The 24,787-nt window shown below is 46.1% G+C and overlaps 1 protein-coding gene across 9 annotated transcripts in view; it reads left to right on the top strand.

The window, feature by feature from the left end:
* The window catches only part of Tacc1 (transforming acidic coiled-coil containing protein 1), a 103,305-nt gene extending 80,108 nt beyond the window's left edge, over positions 1 to 23,197 (top strand). For all 9 annotated transcript variants that reach the window (XM_029480314.2, XM_029480313.2, XM_029480311.2 and 6 more), the window contains 10 exons: positions 1,056 to 1,116; positions 3,771 to 3,891; positions 7,670 to 7,722; positions 9,678 to 9,803; positions 11,485 to 11,561; positions 11,671 to 11,714; positions 13,365 to 13,525; positions 14,480 to 14,586; positions 17,681 to 17,801; positions 19,165 to 23,197. In XM_029480314.2, the coding sequence (XP_029336174.1) occupies positions 1,056 to 1,116; positions 3,771 to 3,891; positions 7,670 to 7,722; positions 9,678 to 9,803; positions 11,485 to 11,561; positions 11,671 to 11,714; positions 13,365 to 13,525; positions 14,480 to 14,586; positions 17,681 to 17,801; positions 19,165 to 19,233 (940 nt within the window). In that variant the 3' untranslated portion in view covers positions 19,234 to 23,197. The remainder of the gene's footprint in view (positions 1 to 1,055; positions 1,117 to 3,770; positions 3,892 to 7,669; positions 7,723 to 9,677; positions 9,804 to 11,484; positions 11,562 to 11,670; positions 11,715 to 13,364; positions 13,526 to 14,479; positions 14,587 to 17,680; positions 17,802 to 19,164) is intronic.
* The last annotated feature ends 1,590 nt before the right edge of the window (positions 23,198 to 24,787 follow it).

Genomic DNA, 24,787 nt, shown 5'->3' on the forward strand with positions numbered 1-24,787 from the left:
CTCCCCGCTTACTTAGCATGTATCATGTGGCACTTTGAACCCAAAGCTGGCTTGGCCCCAATCATGCGGCAGTGAAATGATGGACCGCTTTGCTACTTAATGTTGGGAATAATTAAACATTTTATTTTGTTTTATTTTATTTTATTTTATTTGGTAGGATGAGGCTGCTGTCTTAGAACAGGTAATACATTTTACCAAGTAAACTGAAGTTAGGTTACACCTAGAACATTAAGGAAGGAAGACCATGAGTTGGTGACCTTGTACACTCTGCTAATTTATATTCTTGTTTTTCTTTTTCCATGAAAGAAAAACAGATTGGAAATAGTTTTTTTTTTCCTTTTGTTGGTCAGAATGGTGTGGGTTTTTACCCCCTCAGAATATTTTAAATTCATTCAAACATAAGAGAATCTGTAATAATTTTGTGATCACAAGTTATGTACTAGTCTTAAAAAAAAAATCAGAGACAGCCAAGTTTTCTTCAGTTCTGGGCATTGTATACATGGGACTTCCCTTTTTTCACTTACTACTGAAGAATGGTAACAGTGTGTCTACTTTTTTCTCTGATACTTTCTTTCGGCCATAGTTCCTTTCTGTAAGCACACAGGTCTAGACCGCAGCTGTCTTTGGAGATTTCTGTGGTTTCTAGTGCAATAAAGAATTTTCAAAGAATCTGGTCCAGCGTGGTAATTTTTCTGGTGATCGTCAACACCAAGCAAACAGAGATCATAGCCAAACGTTGCCAGCCGCTGAGGCAGTTCATAGAGGTGTTTAGAGGCTCTGAGACTTTTTTTTTAAAACTGTGTAAATAAACGCGTGAGGTTCAGAGTTCTGGTATCTGGCAGTCCACAGAACCGAACGGGGTGGTCTTGCCAGAGAATGAGCCGGGCTGTGGGTCTCTAGGGTACGCTTTATCTCCACGGCTCTCCCGTGCAAGCGTAGGATGATGTGGTGCTGTGCGCTTTGGCTTCTCCCACACCCTGTGCTGTGTTCTGCCTCATCCCCAGAGAGTTGTCAACAGGATTCCAAACCATCTTGTCTGTTCCTCTCGTTTCTAGGAGCGGCTGCAAAGTGAAGAAATACGAAACTCAGCCTCTCGATTTGGATGCGTGTTCTCAGGTAAGTCGATGACGCTGGCCGGAGTGGGTTTTGTCCCCTGGGGACGTCTGGGTACTTGGCCTTAAGGAACCCAGTTATTAGATTCTTAGTGTCCTAAATGTGCCCAAGAAGACCCTGAAAGAAAAGAAAACCTGGAGGCTGGAGAGATGGCTTGCTCCCCAAGAGTCCAGGCGTCTCTTCTGAAGGACACAAGTTCAATCCCCAGTACCCACGTGGCAGCTCACAACTGTCTGTAACTCTAGTTCCAGGGATCAACACCCTCACACGACATACATGCAAGCAGAACTCCAGTGTACATAAAATAAAAATAAATCATTAAAATAGTACAAATACATATATATTCATTCATATATTCATATTCTCTGTCTCTCTTTCTCTTACACACACACACAGATCTGTTCTTCAATTGGAGGAAAATAGCCTTATTCTAATGTATCAACAGGGTGCAGTTCTCCAGGTCACCAGAGATGGTGTGAGGTGTTAGTTAGTATGGGTTCAGTGAAGGTAGTTGACTCTTGAGAACTGGATAGCTTTGTTTTATTTTTATTTTAAAGTTCATGTGGTTTTCCGATTTGTTGCCTTCAACAAAGTGGAGTACTTGAAAATACACCCTAAGAGAGGCTGAGCATGGACCCTGGAAAGGGTTCAGAGAGTAGAGAGACATGCTCAGTATGAGACTGCCTGCTGCCTCTCCTTGTTTATAATCAGCGATCGCTCTTATTATGACTTCCATTGCTTCCTGCTGGTTACAACTAGAAAGATGGAATCCAGGCACTAAACTGATACCTTAAGGATAATTAAATCCTATTTCACCCCAGTGATTTATGATACACATACATGACTTTATGGCGTAATTATGAACTAAAACCAGAGCATACAGGTCTGACTGTGATGCAGTTTTTTTATGTTTTTAGACTTTATTTCAGTGTAACCACAATTCTAGAAACACACAGTACCGTTAAGTTTACTGTATCTTGTGCCAATAGCTTGATGCTTTAAAAGGAGCAGCGAGAATTTGCAATTGGAATTCTTTTTTGTGGCTGTTACAAGTATACAAAGCAGGTAGCACAAACTGAGACATTTATTTTCTGTTTTCTAAAAGAAAAGAAAAACAACAACAAAAACAGGTTTGGGGCACATGTCTTTAATCCCAGCACCTCGGAGGCAGGGGCAGGGATGAGTTTGAGGCTAGCCTGGTCTTACATTGTGAGTTCCAGGCCAACCTGGTCTATGTAGTAGACCCCATCTCCAAACAAAAACCAAAAGCCTTATCATTATATGATAAAGCTTTAGAGATTAATTAGTTCAACAAGATCTGCCTTTGTGCATGGTAATATTCAAAAGCCTGCTAATTTCACTTACTTACATTGTGTGTATGTGCATGTGTGTAGAAGTCAGGGCCGTGTGGAAGAAGTAGACTCTCTCATTCCACCACGTGAGTTCTGGGAGCTGAGCATTGTCCTCACCTGCTGAGTCACCTCGCCACCCCCCATCTTGGATGATTCTCATAACTCACGCCATAGTTTAAGGATAATTTACACATTAGTAAGTTATGGCGGTAACCTGACAGAATAAAACAGTAACCTTCAGAGACGTATACGGAAAGTGTTTGAGGCAGAGAAGATCAGAGACCTTAAGGAAAGAAGACTTTTGGGGCTAGGGCTCTGTGGGTAAGTCGCTTGCTCTGTAGGCCCGAGGGCTTGAGTCCAGTCCCCAGCACCCACGAGAACCACCAGGAGCAGCAGTGATAACTACTGTCCGTCCAGGCCAGGGAGAGGAGGCAGGTCAGCCAGGAACAGCAGTGATAACTATTGTCCATCCGGGGCCAGGTCAGCCAGCCTAGCTGGATGGCAGAGAGCCTGCTGATAACTTCCTTTTAAACAACACTTTATCTGTTCTTGACAATTTCTACAGGTACACTGTATTTTGATGCTATCCACTCCCCACCCCATGGGAAATACAGATTCAGAGGAAGGAAATACTATAAAGCCATGACGATGGAAGGACATGTTTGTATAGTTCTGAAATGGGTCCTAGGTTGTCATATCACTTGCCAGGTTTTAATGAGAGTTTTTATGATGATTCCAATATGGTCCCTGAAACATAATTGGTCATTAACGAAAATAATTACATACGTTTTTAGACGTGACTAAGACCATTATGAGCCGAGTATACTTGAACTAAGGAGGAGACTTGGGAACTTTCCATCTCAGACCTCCCTCTCAAAGTGCTTGTTTTCAAAGTTAGGTCAGAAAAGCTCAACTTTTAAGAGCTGGTGGTGGTGGCGCACACCTTTAATCCCAGCACTCGGGAGGCAGAGGCAGGCGGATTTCTGAGTTCAAGGCCAGCCTAGTCTACAAAGTGAGTTCCAGGACAGCCAGGGCTACACAGAGAAACCCTGTCTTGAAAAAAAACAAAACAAAAAAAAAGCTCAACTTTTAAAATTTCAAGTCCAAACCACAGAAATGAAGTTCTAGAAACAACAGCATTTCTGGTTTGAACGGCTGAAGCTCTCTCCTAGTTTTGTAGTTGACCTGTGGCAAACCCTGAAATACCCTCATGCCGTCACAGCTACGAGTTCCATTCCAAAAGTATCACTGGCTACCATGACTGCCCCCTCTGAAGGACACTGTCTTCTCTCTCCTGTTTCCCAGGATGAAGGAGCCGTGATCTCGAAGATCTCAGAGATTCCTAACAGGGACGGCCACGCGACTGATGAGGAGAAACTGGCCTCCACGTCGTGTGCTCAGAAGTCAGCAGGGGCTGGGGTCCAAGGTGAGCCAGGGGAGGACCCGGAGTACTGTGAACGAACAACCGATGTTCCGTCTCTACCGTAAATCTGTGAGTTTTCATCCTCAGGAGCAGGTACAGAAGCACAGGCGTGCTGGAAGGCCAGGTCTCCTGAGGGACAGTTAGTGAGCGGATCTGGGTACTTTCTTCATTGTAAGAGATACAGAAGTGCTTACTGCAGTCCTAGGCACAGACACAGGGAGACGTGTGGAAGGTGTCCGGGGGATGCAGATTGAATTTATCTATCGTATTTGCATCAGTCCGGCCAACCTTAAAGTAGTGTGGCCTGTAAATATGTCCTTCATGTGGCCTTCTGGGATTGCTATGCCTCATTGTTTAGCTCCCAGCCATTATAACATGGAGGTTGTAGTGTTTGCCTGTGTTGGCCTAACTCTCAATGCTCTGACTGTTGCTTGCTCTCTGGCAGCCTGCTTTTCATTGTCCTTCAGAGAAGCTATGTTGCTGAATAGGTTGATGCAGCCCCCTGGTGAGAAACTGGTATCTTTGTCCAGGTTTTGCAAGGTTCATAGGTGAGATTTATGCGTAGCAAAAAAGTGAGACTCACAAATTTGTCTTACCTGAAGTTCTTTTTGTTGAGTGTTTGCGTCTCTGAACTGCTGGAATTTGAACCCAGGGACTGTTGTGTATGTCAGGCAAGCACTCTGCCACCTAGTCATATCCCCAACCCTCCCTTGGTTTTGTTGAGTCTGACTTGCTGTATAGCCCAGTGTAGCCTGAAGTTCAGCATCCTCCTACCTCTGTCAGTGAAGTCTCATGACCTCATCCAATTAAATTTTATAAAGCACAAGAACCTTCTAAAGCAATGGCCAAATAGAAAAGAATATGGCTTGGTCTTGGGTCTTTGGGTTCGGTCTTGGTCTTGGTGCTTTGAGCTTATACCATCATGCCCAGTGTCTTAGCCACTGCTGCCATGACAATAATACCACACCCAAGACAACTTATTAAAAAGAAGCATTTTCCTTTTATATTTGAGGGGGCAGGTCATTGGTTCCCCATGGCCGTCATGCCGTGGTGGGGAGGATGGCAGCAGGCACAGCCCTGGAAAAGTAGCTGAGAGTTTGTTTGTCAACAGCTACCACACACAGGCTGAGAGAGAGGGAACTAATTAGGAATGGCTGGATTTTTGAAACTTCAGGGAAAGTCAAAACCCAGGGACACGCCTCCTCCAGCAAGGACACGCCTCCTAACCCTTCCCAAACCATCCCACCAGCTGGGAACCAGGTATGTAAATATACCAGCCACAGGCGCCATTCTCACTGACCTTCCCCTTTCTCTCTGGCCCCCAAAGGCTTGTAGCCATGCCACAAGGCAGAAATACATCTACTTCAACTTCAGAAGCCCCGTAGCCTTTCAGTCTCAAGACTGTTTCAGGTCCCAAGTGTCTTCTGAGACTCAAGGCAATCTCTTCATTGTAACTCACTGTGAAATCAAATACTTGGAAAATACAGTGCACAGAATATACATTACCATTCCACAAGGGAGGAAGATAGCGTGAGGGGGAAATAGCAAACTCTAGTCTGTAGCCCTGTGCCCCATTGCCAGAGGGTTCTGATAGCTCTTCCCTTGCAACACACTTCTTGGGTGGTTCCCCTCCTTGTCTGTAGCTCTCCCCTGCAGATAGGACACACCCAGCCAAGGCCTCTGCAGGTCAACCCAGGCTTCACTTTCACAGTTCCTTGTGGTGGCCCCTCAGGGCTCCACACAGGGATCCCTCTGCTGGCCTCAGTGGCTTTCCTTATTAACCCCTGAGGACGATTACACAGCCCCTTTATCCTGTATTCTCCATGACGCCAAAGCCAGAACCCTGTGGCCCTTGATGCCAAATTCTGTCCGCTTGCTTGCAGTGGCACCTGGCCCCCTCCTTGAAAGAATTGCATCAGCATAAACTTTGATCTACGCATACCTTTCAGAAACAGATAACAACCTCAGGGTTTTTTCTCTTCACAAGCTGCAGGATTAGCCAGCGAGGGTCTCAGGGTAAAAGAGGCTTTGTTCTGTTTCTCCATATCTCATTTAGCACAAATCACGGCTCCAGCATTCAATTTCCTGGGTGTCCCTTTTCTCCCTTTTTGCTGCACTTTTCTCTTATTAACATAGATCTGCATAAGAGGGGTCACTAATGACCACATGGCATAATCAATATTAGGCTGTCCTGAAATCTCTGCCAGTGAAACTAATCCAGAGCATGTCAGTTAGCCTCAGGAAGATTTTCATAACAAGGGTGAAAGCAGCCATGTTCCTTGCTTAAACTGTTGCAAGCGTGGTCTCTAGACCAGCTGCTGTATTTGTTCCCTCTGAAGCCTCGTGAGCTGGACCTCCCTGTAGAGTCTACATTGCTCTCAACACTTGTTTTTCAGGCTCTGACTAGAGTGGCCTTTTAAGCCCCCTTTATATAAATGTTCAGCCACTTTCCTAGGCCAAAGTCCCATGGCCTTCCATATTTCTCCAAAACCCTCAACATGGCCAGTCCTGTCTCAGTGGGAGCCCACACCCTCATACCAGCTCCTGTGTCAGGCTGCTGCGGTCAGTGACTGACCAGTACCTGTGAAATCCTTCACATGCTAGCCAAGAACGGAGACTAACCTGGCCCAGGGCCTCTTACCGTAGGGCACTTACATCACTCCAGAAGAAAGACCATCTTTAGGTCCCATGTCACATGAGTGCTCTTAATCTTTGCTCACTGAAAGTTTAGAACTCTGAGCTAGACAGAAAACAGTATTAAAGATTTGACTCTCCGGGTGGTGGTGGCACACACCTTTAACCCCAACACTTGGGAGGCAGATTTCTGAGTTCGAGGCTAGCCTGGTCTACAGAGTGAGTTCCAGGATAGCCAGGGCTATACAGAGAAACCCTGTCTCGAAAAAAAAAACAAAAAACAAAACAAAAAAAAAAAGATTTGACTCTGTAAGTAACAGTTTAATGTGTGAAAACTCATGACCTGCCGCTAACCCAGGAAAGCAGGTATAAAGTCACTCCCTGAGCGGGCCACTCCCTGCAGCCTCTTCCCTGCGCCCCACCTCAGTTCCCACTGTGTTCATTTCTGTGCTGCATCTGATGTCTGAGACAGACAGCCTGTGCAGAGGAAGGGGTTACATCAGACTGTGGTTTAAAGTAAAACAGACGTAAACGAATCCTTGTGACACTCGGTAGTGTTCTCAGTAAATATTGACTGATGTAGTGCTTAAATACTGCAACAAGGAGGTGTTTAGCTTTAGTTATTTATTTTTTTATGTGCTTTTTAAAGATTTTTTTTCTTCATTAATATAGTGTCATTTCCAGCCATGTCACAAACACCACCACCCCCGCACCCCCACCCAAGGAAACCAGTTAGAAAGGTGTGAAGGCAATAAGGAAGTTGGTTTTGGTGGCCTCCTGAGGCAGAATTAAAATGTTCTCCTAGCAGAAGGATTCAGCATTAGTTTCCACTTTCTGAAATCGGCCAGGTTTGGTAACGCTCACATACTAAACTTCCAATGGACACAAGAGGGCAGACTGGCCATTCCTCCTGCCTGCGGGTGGACAGCTCATGGCCAGCCAGGGCCAGCCAGCTCTTTGCAAGCTTGCCTCTGTGGACTTTTAACAGCAAACAAGAGTTCAAAGCGAGAATGCCATGCCACCTCCTAGGATAGCTTGAGGTTCTGCGTTGAGACATCTGGGCCTATGGTAGAGTTGCCCAGCCTTCACCAAGAATGAAGGAACCCACTCCTTGGACTAAGTATAAAAGTGACTTTCTGTGTTTCAGGCATAGAAAAGGAGACATGCCAGAAGATGGAGAAAGAGGAACTGGCGGTGCATGTAAGTTCCCAAGCGTGGAGGGGGGTGGGGTGGGGGTAGCCTGGGTTTCTTTTGGTGTTTGGGAGCCCACAGTCAGTCATTTGATAAATAAATTCTAGTTAATATTAGGCGATGAGGAGGGGAAGACATATATGGCTGCCTAGATGACACTGCAGGCAAAGTGCCAGCTGCCCAAGCCTGGCCTCCAGAGTTCAGTCCCCGAAACCCAAATAAAGGTGGAAGGAGAGGATGAGCTCCACACAGCTGTCTTCTGACCTCTGTGCACGCCGTGGTACACATGCCCACTCACACGTGCATCTATGTTATATGCAGTTTCTTCATCCATGGAACTCACTGTCGGTGCCTGATGTCCTTTACGGCAACCGCTAGCCCCGTGTGACTACTAACAACCTGAACTGTTACTCCTAATCGAGATAGATGCCTAGTACAATGTGAAATACGTCCAGCCTTTGAGGACTTGGTGCACAAAAAGGGAATATTTACTTAAGTGTTCCAGTAACCTCTTATATTGTCTCCTAATAAAATAACATTTTGGATATGTTGGGTTAGCTTGCTGTTAAAAATCAGAACTGTAATGGTAGCTCACACCTTGCAGTCCAGTTCTTGGGAGGCTGAGGTGGGAAGAATGGCCCCGAGTTTAAGGCTGTCCAAGATTCTAGAGCAAGTATTTTAGTTACTTTTCCATCACTGTGATTGAACACCACAAACAGGGCGGGAAAAGGGGCTCGTTTGGGGCGTGCAGAATAGTGGAACAGAGGTGGTGAGATACTGTCCATGAGGGTGGAGCAGAGCGCAGGTAGTAGGCAGCAGGTAGCTGGAGCTCACAAACTGGAAACAGAGAGTTCATTGAGGATGTCAGGAGACTCTTGAAGTCTCAAGCCCTCCCCTAGTGACACACTACTTCCAACAAGGCTGAACCCTCCCAGAGAGCCATCTCCCTTTTCTGGTACCAGCTCCAGCTCAGGCCCTTACTCTTCCTTCCTCCATGATGGTTCCTCAGCCTCTGTCTGCAGAGACCTCAACAGTTTGGTTTTTCACTTGAGACATGGTTTCTCTGTGAGCCCTGGCACTGTGTAGACCAAGATGGCCTTGAACTCAGAGATCCTTCTGTCTCTGCCTCCCAATCCTGGGGTTAAAGGCATGGGCTACCATGCCTGGCTGGCCTTAAACAGTTTTTAAGAGCAATGGCCAGTTATTATTTTTGTCTTCTTTTTGTGTGTGTATATGTGTGCATGTGTATACATACATATGCCTATTGACGCCCAAATTGCTATGAAGAGTTTTCCTTTTTATCTTTTTATCTTTTTTGAGACAGAGTTGATCTGTGTAGCCCTGGCTATCCTAGACCTTGCTCTGTAGACCTGGCTGGCTGTAAACTCAAGAGATCCTCCTGCCTTTGCTTTCTGAGTGCTGGGATTAAAAGTGTGGATCACCACTGCCCACCAAAGATCAGATAGATTTGCCCTGTCTGCTTATTTAGGCATGGAAGTTGGTAATGCATATTAGAATCATTGCCAAAATAGTTGAACACATCCACACAAGGCATCTAATGTGAATGGAAGGGTGATCAGTGTTCTTGAAAAAAATATTTGCATGGGACACATCCCCAGAAGACACCAGAAAAGTGAGGCGTTGGAGCATGCTTCCTTCACGTCTGGGATTCTCTGGTAACAGACCACTTGACAAGTACTTCCTTCCTTCCCATAAGAAGAAAGCCTCCCTAAGGGATCTGTCTGTTCCTCCAACAGAGGCTCATCCCAGGAGTCAGTAGAATAGTTTTCATTAGCAAATACTGTAACTAGATTGCTTATTTAAAGTTTTCCGGTTTCTTCTACAAGTACATTTTTGAAGGGTTTGATCTTTTTTGGGTGAGGATGTTACTCACCTTCGGTGAGGGCCGTTTGGAGTTAAGTAGCTGGAGAGTGACCATGTTAAATACAACCCCTGTCCCGCAGGGACTGCTGGAGTCCTCTTCAGAAAAGGCCCCCGTGTCTGTGGCCTGTGGGGGTGAGAGCCCCCTGGATGGGATCTGCCTCAGCGAAGCAGACAAGAGTGCCGTGCTCACGTTGATCAGAGAAGAGGTAAAGTAGTTCTTTCTCTGTCTGCAGAAGGTACCGTCTCTGTTGACTTGCCTCTCCTCGGCCTGGGCGTTCCCATTCTCTGTGGCCTGTGTGACTCACATAAAGGGCTCCCGTAGACTTCAGCAATGGTGCTGGTGTTCAGCGAGCTGACGTGCTGTGGTATTTGTAAGACCGGTGCATTTCTCTGCCCCCTGCTTTGCCACATATGCCCATACCTAAGAATTGTGGGCGTTTAGCAACAGGAATCCACATACCCTCTAAGAAGGTCAGTGTCCCAGTTTCTGTTCTGAGGTCCTGAAGAACCTCTGTTCTAAGTGCTGATGATCCATCATTGGATGGTGCCTTCCTTGTCTGCCATACTTCTGTGCTGTCTTTGGCATTTGTGTTTGGAGTTTAAGATCCCGTATTGTTTTAAGAAATATTTTTTTTCTAGCAGTACAGTATAAGCCAAGAAACATTTTGATTACAGGGTTTTCAAAGCTTTCTGAAATAATGTTGCTCCAGTGACTGGGAAAGCCAGGTAGCCCAGTGGTCAGTACTTGGGAGCTATGTTCAGGAGGCACAGAGTCTTGTTGGCGAGAAGAGCTGTGTCTTTCTCCCAAGAGTTAAGCTGAGTTGATGCATAATAATCCCAAGGAAAGCTGTGTCTAGTCAGCTGAAGCATACAGGGAAGCCTCTAGGTTCTTTTTCTTTTTGTTTTCTAAAGATTTGTTTTTAATTTTTGTATATGTCTAGTGCCCACAGAAATCAGAGGGAGCACCGATCCCCGGAGCTGGAGTTAAGGCAGTTGTGAGCTGCCATGTGGGTCCTTTGCAAGAGCAGCCAGTTGTCTTAACCTCTGAGCCATTCCTCCAGCACTATCTCTCTATTCTTTTTTTCTTGGGGGGGGGGTGGTTCAAGACAGGGTTTCTCTGTGTAGCCCTGGCTGTCCTGGAACTCACTTTGTAGACCAGGCTGGCCTCAAACTCAGAAATCCTCCTGCCTCTGCCTCCCAAGTGCTGGGATTAAAGGCATGTGCTCATCTTTCTATTCTTGAGATCCTTACTATACACACACAGATGTAGAAGATGGACTGGTTAGGAAGAAGGGAGCACTTAGGGAGGATGGTGAGGGGAGAGCACCGGGCATCCTTACCATCCCTGTGCAGGACAAGCAGAACCGAGACATGGAGAGGAGATTTCTGGTATGAAGATATGAAGCAGAGTAGCAGGATTTGCCTGTACTGATAGTCACACAGTGGGGTGCACCCCGAGCCCCTTTATCATAATTCAGTTCTTATCAAGCACTGAGAAATCACAATAGAAAAAGATTTTGTCCGTCTGTACGTGGTGGTGAGTGTGAACCCAGCACTAGGGTGGCTGAGGCAGGAGGATCACAAGTTTAACGCTTTGGGTTTATTCTCACTCAGAATAAAGACAGAAAAAATTGAAAGAAGTTTTGAGTACCACTTGAATGGAGGGAGCTGTGCGATCGATCACCCTTTACCTGGTGGTGGCTTCATCACAGCATCCTGTGTCACTGAGAGTGGGCTCTCCCCGAAGCATATGAACACTGTGTACAAACACTGAGAGGCACTGTATTCCTAAATGTCAGTTGACTATCCTGTGCCAGACTGGATCATGTGTTATTTATCAGTTTCCAGTAGATTGAAGAGGTAAAACAAAGCTTTATTGTAATCTAGATAATCACTAAAGAGATCGAAGCAAATGAATGGAAGAAGAAATACGAAGAGACCCGAGAAGAAGTTCTGGAGATGAGGTTAGACTAGTGCGGGGGTGGGGCTTGGGGATGAGGTTAGACTGGTGCTGATAACAAAACAAGTTTTATATTACAGCTATAATAAATTTCTTTTTTTTTTCTTACTTAGGAAAATTGTGGCAGAATATGAAAAGACCATTGCCCAAATGATTGGTAAGGAGGAGGTGGTATTTTGTTTTGTTTGTTTGTTTGTTTTTGTGGTTGTTATTTTTTGAGCATTAGCCATGAGTCTGCTCAGAGTGCTGTAACAATAGACAAACACTTGTTTCTTACCATTTTGAAGTCTGTGTCCTGGCAGATTCTGTGCCTGCAAGGTGCCTCCTGCACCATTCCTGGAGGAGAGAGCTAGCTGTCTAGAGTCTTACTTTCCTCACTTGCTTTTAGAGATATTTGATTTACTTTTAACTCTGTACCTGCATGAGATTCTTTGAGCCAGGTGCCATAGAACCCACATGAGGACTTGTATGGTGGAGAACTAACTGCCTAATGTGTGTAGTAGGAGCTGCACCTGGGTACTCCACAAAAGCAATGCATGCTCTTCACTTCTCAGCCATCTCTCCAGACCCTCTCTGGCTTGTTAAAAGCGGCACGTCACACTTGTACATATTCTGGGGAGCAGTGGGGTACCTACTGTGGTAATTTGTACATGAAGACAGTGGCCAGTGGTTAAGCTATTACATACAGCCAGCCTTTGCATTTCCTTAAACATTTGTCATTTCAAGCCCCACTCTCTGGAGGCAGAGACAGGGGGATCTCTGTGAGTACAAAGCCAGTCTGGTCTACATAACAAGTTCCAGGCTAGCTAAGGCTACATAGAGAAACCTGTCTTTAGAAAAAAAAGAAAAGAAAAGAAAAGAAAAGAAAAAGGCATTTGTCACTTCTTTGGGAACATTCAAATGTTGTATATTTTGAATCAGCTCCTTTAGCTTCCACACACATTGAGGACATTTAATGTTTGTCTTCTGGTACCTGGTTTATTTAATACAGCCTTCTCTGGGCTGGGGTCTCCTTTGTAAGGTCCAGATTCCGTCTGCTTTCATGACTTGTTTCCCATATTAATTTCCTCACCACTGTGACCAGAATCCATGACTGTAAACAACAGAGAAAGGACTTATTTTGACTTGTGGTTTTAGAGAGTTTAATCTATAGTCACTAGGTCCCATATGCTTAGACAGCACATTATGTTAGTGGGAGTGTGTGGTCAAACAGAAAGCAGAGAGAAGCAGGGAGGGGCTGGGCCAAGATAATGCCCTTCAAAGACCTGCTCCAGGGTAGCCCAGAACTCATTATAGCCCGGCCAGCAGTGTTCTTAGCTTAGTATCCCAAGTACTGGCGCTTAGTGAGTCCATAGTGTGTTACCTTTCTGCGAGCTCTAATTTTCTCCCATCAGACCCAGTGACTATTTGCAGAGTAACAGTGACCAGCTCGCCTGTATTGAATGTAAAAACCTCGTTTAATTGCCGTTCGTTTGGCACTTCCCTGAATGTATTCTGATCTCCTAGCAATTAAGTACTGAGTAGCTTTTCCACTGTCCACACCCCTCAGATGCCTTCCCAGCTTTGTCCTTGGCTGTCTGCTCTGTGAGGGTCCCATCCTGTTCTTTCTGGGTATCTGCTCCATAGGAGGCCACTCTGAGAACTGCAGCTGTTGTCCCCACCTCCCACACCCTGCTTGCTTCTCCATCCCTTGCCACTGTGTATATCCTCTCACTAGAATGTGTGTTCTCAAGAGTGGGGACACCTCGGCCATGCCAGGCACACTTGAGTCGGTGTTGACACTGTCCCCTCTGACTTGTGATTCCAGAGGACGAGCAGAGGACAAGCATGAGTTCTCAGAAGAGTTTCCAGCAGCTGACCATGGAGAAGGAGCAGGCGCTGGCGGACCTGAACTCTGTGGAGAGGTCCCTTTCTGATCTCTTCAGGAGATACGAAAACCTGAAAGGCGTGCTAGAAGGATTCAAGAAGGTAGGCGTCCTTTCCGTCCAAGTCCCCTAGGCAGCAGTATAGCTTCTTGCCACCAGTCAAGCAGTGGTGGCCATCTCTGAGTGCCTCTGCATTGTTGGGCTTGTTGTTTTGATCGTTCACCTTTTGGTGTTAGTGAAAGCAGAAGAGACCTTTTCTTAGTTCACTGAAAAGAAGCCTAAGCCATGCACTACAGAAGAAATGAGGTGGGGTCTTTCACTTGTGTACCGTCAGTCAAAAGTGTTTCAGAATTCTTTTCCTGGCAGGTGTTACACAGGGCCGTCAGGGTCCTGTTCGTGAAAAAGGCTGTATGACTGATGGCTCGGGCTTGTAGCTCTAACATTCAGGAAGCTGAGGCAGAAGGATTGCAAAGCCAAGGCCAGTCTGGGCTGCATAACAAGAAAACCAAAGAAGATGGGTGGATGGATGGATAGATAGATACATAGATAAATTCATAGATAGATAGATAGATACATACATACATACATACAGAGAGATACATAGAGAGATGTATACATATATATATATATACACACACATACATACATAGATACATAGACAGACAGACAGACAGGCAGGATGGATGATGGATGGATGGCCTGGCCAATCATTGAATGCAGGACTGAGAGAGACGCTGCATTAGGAAGGTGAAGTCCGCTGCATCAGTCGATGCACATTAGTGCATGGAGAACCTATGCAGGCTTTCTTCAGTGGGGTTGCATAAGCTGTTGAAATTGCCATGAATTATGAATTAAATACACCCCAATGGAGCAGACTTTCTCTCCAAAAAAAAAAAAAAAAAACCCAAAAAACAAAACAAAACAAAACAAAAAAACCAAAACAAAACAAAACAAAGACAGGAAGAAAAAAATAGGGAAAAAAACCCAACCTTGGGATACATTGTGCAGGAGAAACAAAGAGCCATGCCATCTGTTTTGATCTTTCACATTGGCACAGAATGAAGAAGCCTTGAAAAAGTGTGCTCAGGACTACTTAGCCAGAGTCAAGCAGGAAGAGCAGCGATACCAGGCCCTGAAGGTTCACGCAGAGGAAAAGCTGGACAGGTCAGTGTGCTCCGCTTGCTCACTGCTGCGGGTGGGGGCAGACACTTTGATCTACAAAGTTGCATACTTAGACCTTTTGCCTTCTGTCTCCTTGGTTTACAACCTCGAGGGTTTTGTGGATGTGTGATTTTATTTCTGTGCATGGATAAACCATTACAGAGTATGGTTCTGTGTATGTTCCCTTACCTCTTAACCCTCTGCTCGCCCGTGTTGGTATTCTGTGTCTTTCTTCAGATACACATGCTAACGCCCTTCGTTTATCAATCCATGTTCGTGAGGACCTTCCCCCTGAAGTTTCTTTGTTGGAAGGAATCCATTAAGGCAGCCTCTTTAGTAATTGTGGTTACTAAACTTGTCCTGGTGCAGAAGTGCTTTAGGGAGTAGAGCTGCAGACTGCCCTTTTATGTCTTCATGAGAGTAGATGAGGAACTGGGGACCAGTGAACAGTGGAGTTACAATAGTTAGACATTAGATGTACATCAGCTTACCCCTCCCTAGTGAGCTTTTTCCCTAAAGCTCTGCCAACAGCTCAACGTGTAGGTGATTGTCAATGTACTCGGTGAAAGTGGAGCTTTCTGTGGGGTTAGCAACGAAGCATTTACTCTGTTGGGAGGAGTCTTGCTTTACGTAATCGCAGTAAATTGCATGTGTTTCAGTGGTCGTCTATTTAAACACCTGCTCTATCATAGTTGGTTCTTCTTTGCCCTTCCTGTTGTAAATTAGAGTGTCACATATGAGGGGCACTGGCTTTCATTGCAAATTGTAATTCATTTTTCCAACTTAATGTGTGTGTGTGTGTGTGTGTGTGTGTGTGTGTGTGTGTGTGTGTTGGTCTGTTGACCCTGTTTATGAAGAAGAGAGTAAATCTTGGTTTTGTTTTTAATGTTGTGGGATTGAACCCAGAGTTGGCACATACTGGACAAAGAGCTCTGCCTTAGTGCTCTCTCCTCAGCTTTGCAGTGTGCTGGGATGTGCAGGAAGATGATTTACTTCAGGGTTTTTGAGTCAGGGTCTACCCCTATAGTTCAGGTGGACCTTGAACTTGCCTCGGCCTCCTGAGTGCTAAACTTAATGGCATGTGACACCATATATTCAAAGATGACAAGAGTCACTTTGTTTGCAGTTTCTGGATTCCCTATGACAGTGTTCCAGGTAGAGGGAATTTTCTTCCCATTTCCCTCCAACACTCTTAGGACTTTCAGGCCTGAAGTCCAGTAATACATTTTGGAATTTACCCGAGAATGGTGTTTATGGTTTTTTGAGACAGGGTTTCTCTGTGTAGCCCTGGCTGTCCTGGAACTCATTCTGTAGACCAGGCTGGCTTCAGAAATCAACCTGTCACTGCCTCCCATGTGCTGGGATTAAAACAAGCTCTTTTTAAAAGATGAAATCTCACTGTGTACTCCTGACTTGCCTGGAACTCCCCTCAAACTCAGAGATCCCCCTGCCTCTGCTGGGACCAAGGGACAAGTGCCATGACCGTCAGCTTCCACCCTAGTTTCTAACTACAAAGTAGTACAGTTGGTGCATTCTGTGGTCCATATTCTAGCTTCAAAAATATCTCTCCTCTACACTCTCTTATGACCTCATTAAGGATTTCGTTGTTGTGTGTCCTTCTGTTGTGTTTGTGCTTTACAAGCTACAAAGATGGTATCTTCTTATTGTTGTTGCTTTGAGATATACATCAAAATAGCCTACACATTTTCCTTGTCATGTAATGGCATATTAGAACCATTTTCCATGTCAGAACACACAGCTCGGTCTAATTCCATTATTAGACTGTAGGATCTTTTTAGAAAACATTTCATTTATTTTTATATCATGCGTGTGAGTATTTTGTCTGCATGTATGTCTGCATCACCTGCATGCGTGATGCCCATGGAGGCCAGAAGAGGGTGAGCCCCCATGTGGAGCCTGGGTCCTTTGTCAGAGCAGCCAGTGCTCTTAAACATTGAGCCAACTCAGGCTGCGACCGCGTTTCTTTACTGATGAGCATTTAGACTGGCTCAGACTCTCCATGTTGACAGCAGCCACATTAGCAGGTTATTTCTGTGCAGAGTTAGCTAAAGATGGAATTGCTGTGTCCTAAGATATGTATATTTTGGGTTTTCTTCATTCCCACTCTGTGTTTCCCCTCTGTCCCCGTTTTGTCGTGGTTCTGTTGTTCTTTGAGTTCTTAGGACAAGACCATACTGTACTTTTGACCACGCACAGCTCAGCGATAGGCCACCCACTCAGCAGGCACAAGAGCATGGCTTCAGTCATCTTCCCCTCCCCCCTCCCCGCCCTACACATATCACGCCACCCAAACTGCTTAGCACATTAATTTTTACGTCTCCTTGCTGGTGAGGTTGTGGCAGTTCTGTGGATTAGCCAGATGTTTATTAAGTGACCTGCCTCCTCTCTGATCTCACTGATAAAGACACTTCTGAGGTCAGTAACTCACAGACATCGGTAGGGCAACAGTTGACAGTGGGAAAACCTGGGATTATGCCCCAAAGAGCCTGTCACTCTAATACAAAGGTCAGACTGCCACGGGCAGGTGCTTTGCTGTAGAGTGGCCTTCAATGCACCGTTTACATGGAAAGGAAGTCTGTTGGACGACTCCTTTAAAAACTAGGATTGTTATGAAATTACCTAATTCATTTTCCGCATGAAACACAAAACTTGAAGAATATTGATTTCTGCCGCCAGGATGTCCCATGGAAAAGTGCTTAGTGGTTTCATATAAATTGCATTTTGTAGGTCACTGATTCCTGGTTTTCCTCTGATCATGCAGTCAGTTCATTTGAGTCTGTGTAGAAATAAATTTATTTATTTATTTATTTTAATATATGCATGCTCTGCCTGCACGCCAGAAGAGAGCATCAGCTCCCATTATAGATGGTTGTGAGCCACCATGTGGTTGCTCGGGACCTCTGGAAGAGCAGCCAGTGCTCTTCTTAACCACTGAGTCATCTCTCCAGCCCCGAGTCTATGTTTTGTGAAAGTCAGCAGTTGGTATCCCGTCTTCCTGCCTCTTTGTCTGTCCCTGGTCGCTAATCTGTGCCCTTTTTTATCTCTTCTCCCAAACGAACCCAAAACACCATCACAGAGCCAACGAGGAGATTGCTCAGGTTCGTTCCAAGGCGAAGGCTGAGAGTGCCGCTCTCCATGCCGGACTCCGGAAGGAGCAGATGAAGGTGGAGTCCTTGGAGAGGGCCCTTCAGCAGAAGGTATGGAGGGGTCTGTCATGGAGGGGCTCCTGTCGCTGACATAGGGACATCTGGCTGCCCTTCTCCGCTCTGGCTCCTGTCAGTCCTTGGTAGACCTAGCTTGTCATAGACCTGGAGCAAGGAAGGTGGCTTTGATCTTTTTACTCAGTTGCTGCAAGCTGGCTCCCTTATGAAGTGATTCTGGGGACACACATCACATTATTAACCAAGAGTAGCAGGAGTCCTCAGCCACTGCTAGGTTTCAGAAGGCAACCTCAGAGTTTTAGCCAGGAGTCCAGGGGCTTGGACATGTGGTCTGGGTCCCACAGCTGCCTTTCATTCTCGCTGTGTGCTTTTGCGCAGCAAGCAAAGCACCTTTCCTTTCACTGCTGTGGTCCCTCAGCTTTCAGAGCAGAGCTGCCTTCCAGGGACATGAGGCCATGCCTAGAGACTAATTTGGCGGTTGTAACTGGGAGATGCTAGGAGCCTCTAAGTGGGTAGAGGCCAGAAACACTGCCAGGCCATCCTATCGAGGACGGGACAGCCCAAATCAAATCAGAGCCCAACATAATTGATGCTGATAAGCAGAGATAATGTCAGCAGGCTCAAGCCTGGCTGCTCGACATCAGACATGCCAGCGAACCAGGCAACTAAGAGCATTTCATGTGGAAGGCAGCATGAGAAGGCTCTGGCCCAGACTGTGTTGGGAGAGCTTTCTGGAGGCAGGTGCTAAGTGTCCCAGACTGACGCCTGCCTCTCACACCTGCCCCTCATGTACTGGGCTTAATGGTGCGCATTCACTCTTAACCTCCCATCCCAAGATGCTTTTCAGTTCTGAGTCTTACTTCCTCAGGATATTTGTGACAACACTCACCCTGGGTGAAGGACGAGCAGCCGCTCCGAGGTCCTCTCGCTGACCCCACGCTGTCACGGAGGTTCTGTGACACCAGTTGTGTTTCCCTCTGATCAGCAGTTTTCAGGGTGTGACCTGCTGTGTTGCCTGTGTGCATTCATACAGTGATACCCTGAGTTACAGCTTGTGTCTGGTAGCCCTGAGTCAGACTCTGGAATCCCAATCCCTGAAGCTGCTGGCAGATTAAGTGAAACTTGTGTTTTAGCAAGTGACCCTCACACAACCAGAGAACCTGGGACCTAAGGTTTACGGGCAAGGTTCAAGAGAATTGGTGGCTCTTCTACCCTCAGCTAAGTTTTAGCATAGTACTGTGTGAACACAGGCATTCTTTGATGGGTGGGTGGCATTGGCTTTCTTTTCTATAAAGACTGTGGTACAGAGAAGTGGAGAGCCAGTCGGATGCCACAGAGGGTCTGGCCTCTGGCTTCTCCTCTCAGAACGCAAGTAGAATCATCATCTTCTGTCTTCCAGAATCAAGAGATTGAGGAGCTGACAAAAATCTGTGACGAGTTGATCGCAAAGCTGGGAAAGACCGACTGAGAGCTGTCCCGTGAGCTGTGCAGATCTGAGTCTGGCTGCTTCTGTCGTGACCACATTATCTTGCCTTATCCAGAAATAATCACCCCGATCCCCTCTTTGCAGAGAAAAGTAACTGTTTCAAAGCACATGCCTGCTGCTGCCATTGTCCCTGCTTCGCCGTTGCGCTGCTGCCGCTGCTGCGGCCTGGCTGGTGGAGAGGGAGTCACGAGACGGCTCTGCCCTGCGACCTGGCTGCCAGCTTCCCTTAGAGCAGGCTGCTGGGTCTGGCTTGGGCTTCTACAGCTTGAGTTCATCTAGCCGTCCTTGTCGTTTTTGCTTTTCCCAAGTTTGTGACATTTCTAATTTTGTGGCAACTGTGTGGGTTTATCTTCCCAGCTCCTGTTTGATGTTTTTATGACCTAGTTAATGTTTGAAATTTTCAGTATCAGCAGTTTTACTGAAGACGTCTGAGCCATCGTCACTAACACTTTGTCGATGGGGCTCCAAACTCCCTTTTAGTTACAGACCGACTCATGCATGTGTTCTCTACATTCTGCCGCTTTTCCCCTGAGGCATATCCAGATAAGACCCTTTAGGGAGGAGCGTAGTTACAGAAAGAAATGTAGGCTCTTATTTTGAAACAGAGCCCTAGGTCTAAAAGCCAGCTTCAGACTTGGTAGGGGCTGGGAACCTAGCTCTACTGGGGAGTGCTTCCGGTACACAGAGCCCTGGGTTTGGCCCCCAGAACTACAAACACTGGATAGTGCATGCCTGTAATCTCAACACTCCAGAGGTGGAGGCAGGATTAATTACCATAACTCCAAGGTCACCCTCAACTACATAGCTTCTTGGAGGCCAGGCTGGACTATGTGAGGCCTTGCTTCAAACAAGGAGTGAGTGGAAGCATGGGGTATCCCAGCTAGTGGGAGGTGGGACAGGAAGATCACTTGAGCCCAGAGTTTAAGGACAGCAGTGCACTAGGCAAACAGTCCTTTTCTTAGAAACCAAACACCCAAACCAAACCTTTAGTCAGGGTGGAGAGGCTGAGGATACGAGGGCCAGGGGACATAGGTTTCATGTCTAAGGAAGATTTGCTGTGCTGTCTGCTCCCCTGGTATTTGGATACCCCAGGACCTCAGCATGGTCCCCTATGCTCATACCAAAAGCAGCATCTCGTGACCAGCAGCGTGGGCCTCCCTCAGAGCTGGCCTTGGATGCGTGCATCCACCCCGGGGCTGATGAGTCTCTAAAGCAAAGTCAACTTCCGTTATTTATTTGAAACGCATACCAATGGGATGTGGGAAAGGTTTAGTTGATCTTGTTAAAAGATGGCAGCCTAGGTTTTCCCTGTTTAAAGGCACAGCACCCTTTTAGAGACTTGAAAATAACAGCAACAGCTTTCATCCTGGAGATGGGCTTTAAACAGAATGGGCCTTTCGTTCTCCAAACCAGCCCCTGGGAATAGTCTAAACAAAGACTGCTTGAATGCTGGGAAGGGGAGCAAGGGGGAGGTCCACACAGACAAAGCAAAATTCTGTGAACTCAGACTGGACTTACCCTGAGGGCATTAACCCCCAAATAGACATTTCCCTCTTTGATGCTAGTGACTTCTTTCCATCTATCTGACAGGCAAAGTCAAGTCTACTCAAGTTTTGATGCTTTTTTTTTTTTTTTTTTTTTTTGCCTTAATCTTACACCCTGTGTCTTCATGGTAAATGTGCACTATTTAGCACACAGGCATATCCCTCCTTGTAAAACCACTGCATGAGCCGACTTCAGCAATGAATTGTGCCTCATGGAGAACCTCCATAGATCTTAAAAACAGTGTTCCTTTAGCAGTGTGTTGCCATGTGCTGTAACTTTTAGCCCCAGGGAAGTGAGTAATGTCTTTTCAAGCTAGAAATCACATTTTTGTCAATATGCATTTATTATAACCGGTGCTTAGGTTAGGCTCTATTCTGAGGCCTACTGTCTTTTAACATTTTGTACAAAAAAGAAAAAAAAAAACCAACAACCCACAAGCAGACAGAAATTATCTGTGGTTGGAGAAATGGCTTGACAATCATTTGGGCTCTGAATTTTGTCACAGTGGCTTAATGCAAAGCCCATAGCAGTGGACATAGTGTCATGTTCAAGTGTCTTCATGGGTCATAACCAATGTCAGCTTAGCCATCTTCCTGCAAGGGAAGTTAATTTTGCATTTTAAGAAACACCGCAGGAATTTTTGCTACAGTGTTACGGCAGCATCCGTGTGCGCTCATTTTATATTGACTTATTTTCAGTATGAAAAGCTTAAGAGGGTCTCCGTCGGAAATCTCTTGTTCCCTGATTTTTTTTTTTCTTTTAATAGTACTGAGATTGTACCCAGGGTCTTGAACATGCTAAGCAAGTGCTTTATCATGGAACTGTATCTTCCCCTGTCATCTTTTTAAGCATGCATATTTTTAAAGTGTCCTGTGCTGTGCTGTATGTTAGGCATAGGAGAGGAACAGTGGCTGTCCCTCCCTGCCACACTGGCAGACGGGCCTTGAATCACAGGCCCTGCTAAATGAAGCTGCCGTACAGGGGACGTGAACTAGCCCTCTAAGCAGTGCTTGCCAGTGGCCTCTTAGTCATCACCATTACTAGGAAAATGTTCACAACGTCCAGCTTTCGAAGATCCTCCACCAAGAATAAGAATGTAGCTTGCACAACTGGCAAATTAAGAAAATATACTAGGCAGAGTAAAGTCTATTTATTTATTTTGTTTTAATTAAATAAGCCCTAAAAAGCTTTTTAGCACCCTGGAGAGTAAAAAATATAAAGTCGTCTTCAACACACGCTGGGGGCCGAAAGCTGCTTTGTGAGGTGATTAGAAGGGGGACCAGGCCTGGTGGCACCTGCCTATAACCCTAGCACCCTGGAGGCAGAGGCAGGGACTAAAAGTTCAGGCCTCGACTGGGCTATACCGAGGGACCCTTGTTTTCAAAGACTTGAAAGCTGTGTCTGGTGGTAGCGTTTGCCGACCACGTGCCAGGCACTGTTGCCAATCCCCAGCACTCTCGAACAAAATATAAAACACAAGAGAAAGGCTCACAGTGGCTTATGGGATATTAGACGATCTCATTGAGAACTGTTTCTTCAGTTCTGCGTTGCCAAAGTACAGGCAGCTCTTAACCCGTCAGTGTTACAGACGGACCCAGTTTACGGTGGCTCGGATGGAAAGCAGTGCTTGCTCTGTGTGGAGACCAGGAATTCCCCTACACTTCATATTCTCTGAAGCTCTAATGCATCTTCAGGCATCTTGAGAAACAGACCAAATTAGGAAGTCCCGAAGCACAGGGTTGGGAGGCCCGGAGTGGATGGGATGAAATCCCTGATTTCAGGGTTATAGCTTAACGCTAAACTTCCTTTCCAGCCAGTGGCCCTGTTCCCCCTGCAGACATGCCTGTGTACAAAAGCTTGCTCAATCGCTCGCTCGCTCACTGGGCAGCCCTGGGCTGAGCATGGCAGGCCAAAGCCTTCCCTTTCAGCAAAGATGGCACGGGCTAGGAAGGGCCTGCGGCTCACAGGGCACACTGAATTGAAAGTGGCATGGCCCTTCTGAAGCCCCCCTTCCCAATTCCCCGGGGCTCCATTTCAGATGATCTCTCCGCTCAGCTGTTGCTGCTGTCTCTCTGTAGGCCTGTGGCCCTCTAAGCTTGCTCTCAGGTTTTGTTTTTTTTTTTGTTTTGTTTTAAGTCTTCTTGGGAAGAGAGAATATAGATGTTGAAAGAGTAAATGATTTAGGCAAGGAATTTAAAGATGTATATATTATAAAGAATTTTAAAGGTAACAGATTACTATTTACTTACTAATGAACAGGTAAGGTCTGGGAGTCCCAGAACACCAAGCCAAAGGTTGAAGAAATCACCTTTCAAAAAGTTTTAATAATGAATTTATTTCAAAGGAGACTAATGTCCAGGAAAGGTTTGACTGGCCTCCAGATTACGATTATTTTTTTTTTAAGCAATTTAACAGGGCTGGGGTTGTAGCTCAGTTGGTGACACACTTGCTCAGCATGCACAAGTCCCTGGATGTCATCCTCCACCCCCACCCCCCAGTGCTGGGGGAAAAAAACAGAAAAAAAAATGTACTAAGTCCTTCCTGTATGGAGAGAAAAGGGAACCACGTATTGAGCCAGTGCCTCTCCATAGGCTTTCTTCTAGAACAGAGTACAGGCAAGCGCTTGGCACTGCATAAAGACTGCACTTGTCATAGTTTCCATCTGAATGCAGCCCCCTGTCCGTGCTTCTCAGCATGCAGTTAGATTTGGACAAATGAGATTCCTGAGGAATGACTTTCTTAATTGCGCCGTGGTTCCAGCTTTATGTAAACACACACACACACACCCCAGTTATAGTTCTAGTTTGGAGATGCTGCTGCCATGTTGGCCTCAGGTAGTCTGCGTGATGTTTTCACCACTCAGAGGCTGCCAAGTGCGGGGCTGAGGTCTGGCCTGAACCTTCCCTGTATGGCGTCTTCAATACCAACTGTCAGGATGCCACTCTTAGGCCCCTGCCTTCTCATGGTTTCTGAGTAGGCACAGCAAAAGTGCTTCCCACCCTCAGTTAATAGTAACTGATTCTACTATTTGTAATCTTTCAAATGGACACATAGAAATCTGAACTCTGAAACCACATCCAGACCAGATACAGGGCAGTGTGACGGTCACACCCGCAGCCTTGGCTTTGTCCCTTGCAGTCCTTGGGACAGGATTAAGGCACCCTGTTAAGTCTCCAAGGCATCCGTCAGCTTTCCAGTCCTGCTGTTAGCGAGTCTGTGTTTGCCAATACATACCCACAGTACTAACGTGCCAAGTGTTTATTGCACATTTGCTCCCACTGTGTCCCAACAACCCCAGCCCCTCCCCTGCCTCCTCGTGCCCTGGAGTGTGTGAGGAGACCCTGACTGGGGTAAAGGCGGAGGGAGGCACACACTGCCTTGACTCCTGCTGTCAGGACGGTGTTGTGTGGAGCAATCATCCTCATAGATTTTATACACATAGTAATTTCCCTTTTTATATGTCAGGTAAATATTTGTAAAAGTTATACTCACACAAAAGAAATTATTATGATAATTACTAATATATTTTTTCCATGTTTCATTGCCTGAATAAAAACCGTTTACCACTGTTGCATCCCGGGTGTGCTGTCTTCCCTGGCCGTCAGTTGTCTTATCCATGACTGTTTACTGAAGCCTCCGGATTTCTGTCTGAATACAGAAAGCGTGGCATTTCCTTGCTCTCGTTCTCGGGGGCTTCATGCATTTCACTGGGCATGTAACTGAAAACAAAACAAACTCCGGACCTCGGACCTCGGCTGTAGAAACCACCGTGACGGCATCTGTGCCAACACAATTTTTGCTGAGTGCTCTGTGGTCTCACCAAAAGTCAGTCCACCCTGGCGTTTTGTTCAAACCCGCAGAAGCAAAGCTGCTCCAAGCTCTCCAACTTGCGGAAGGGCCCAGGTGAGCTAGAGCTGGGTAGAAAGTAGCTGGTGCTTCATGGGTTTCCTAAGTTAGTCTCGGTAAGGACTTTAAATACACTAGTTGGGTG

This window comes from Mus caroli, unplaced genomic scaffold (genome assembly GCF_978045245.1).
Source record: "Mus caroli unplaced genomic scaffold, Mus_caroli_1 scaffold_10, whole genome shotgun sequence".
In the NCBI taxonomy this organism is placed as follows: Eukaryota; Metazoa; Chordata; class Mammalia; order Rodentia; family Muridae; genus Mus; species Mus caroli.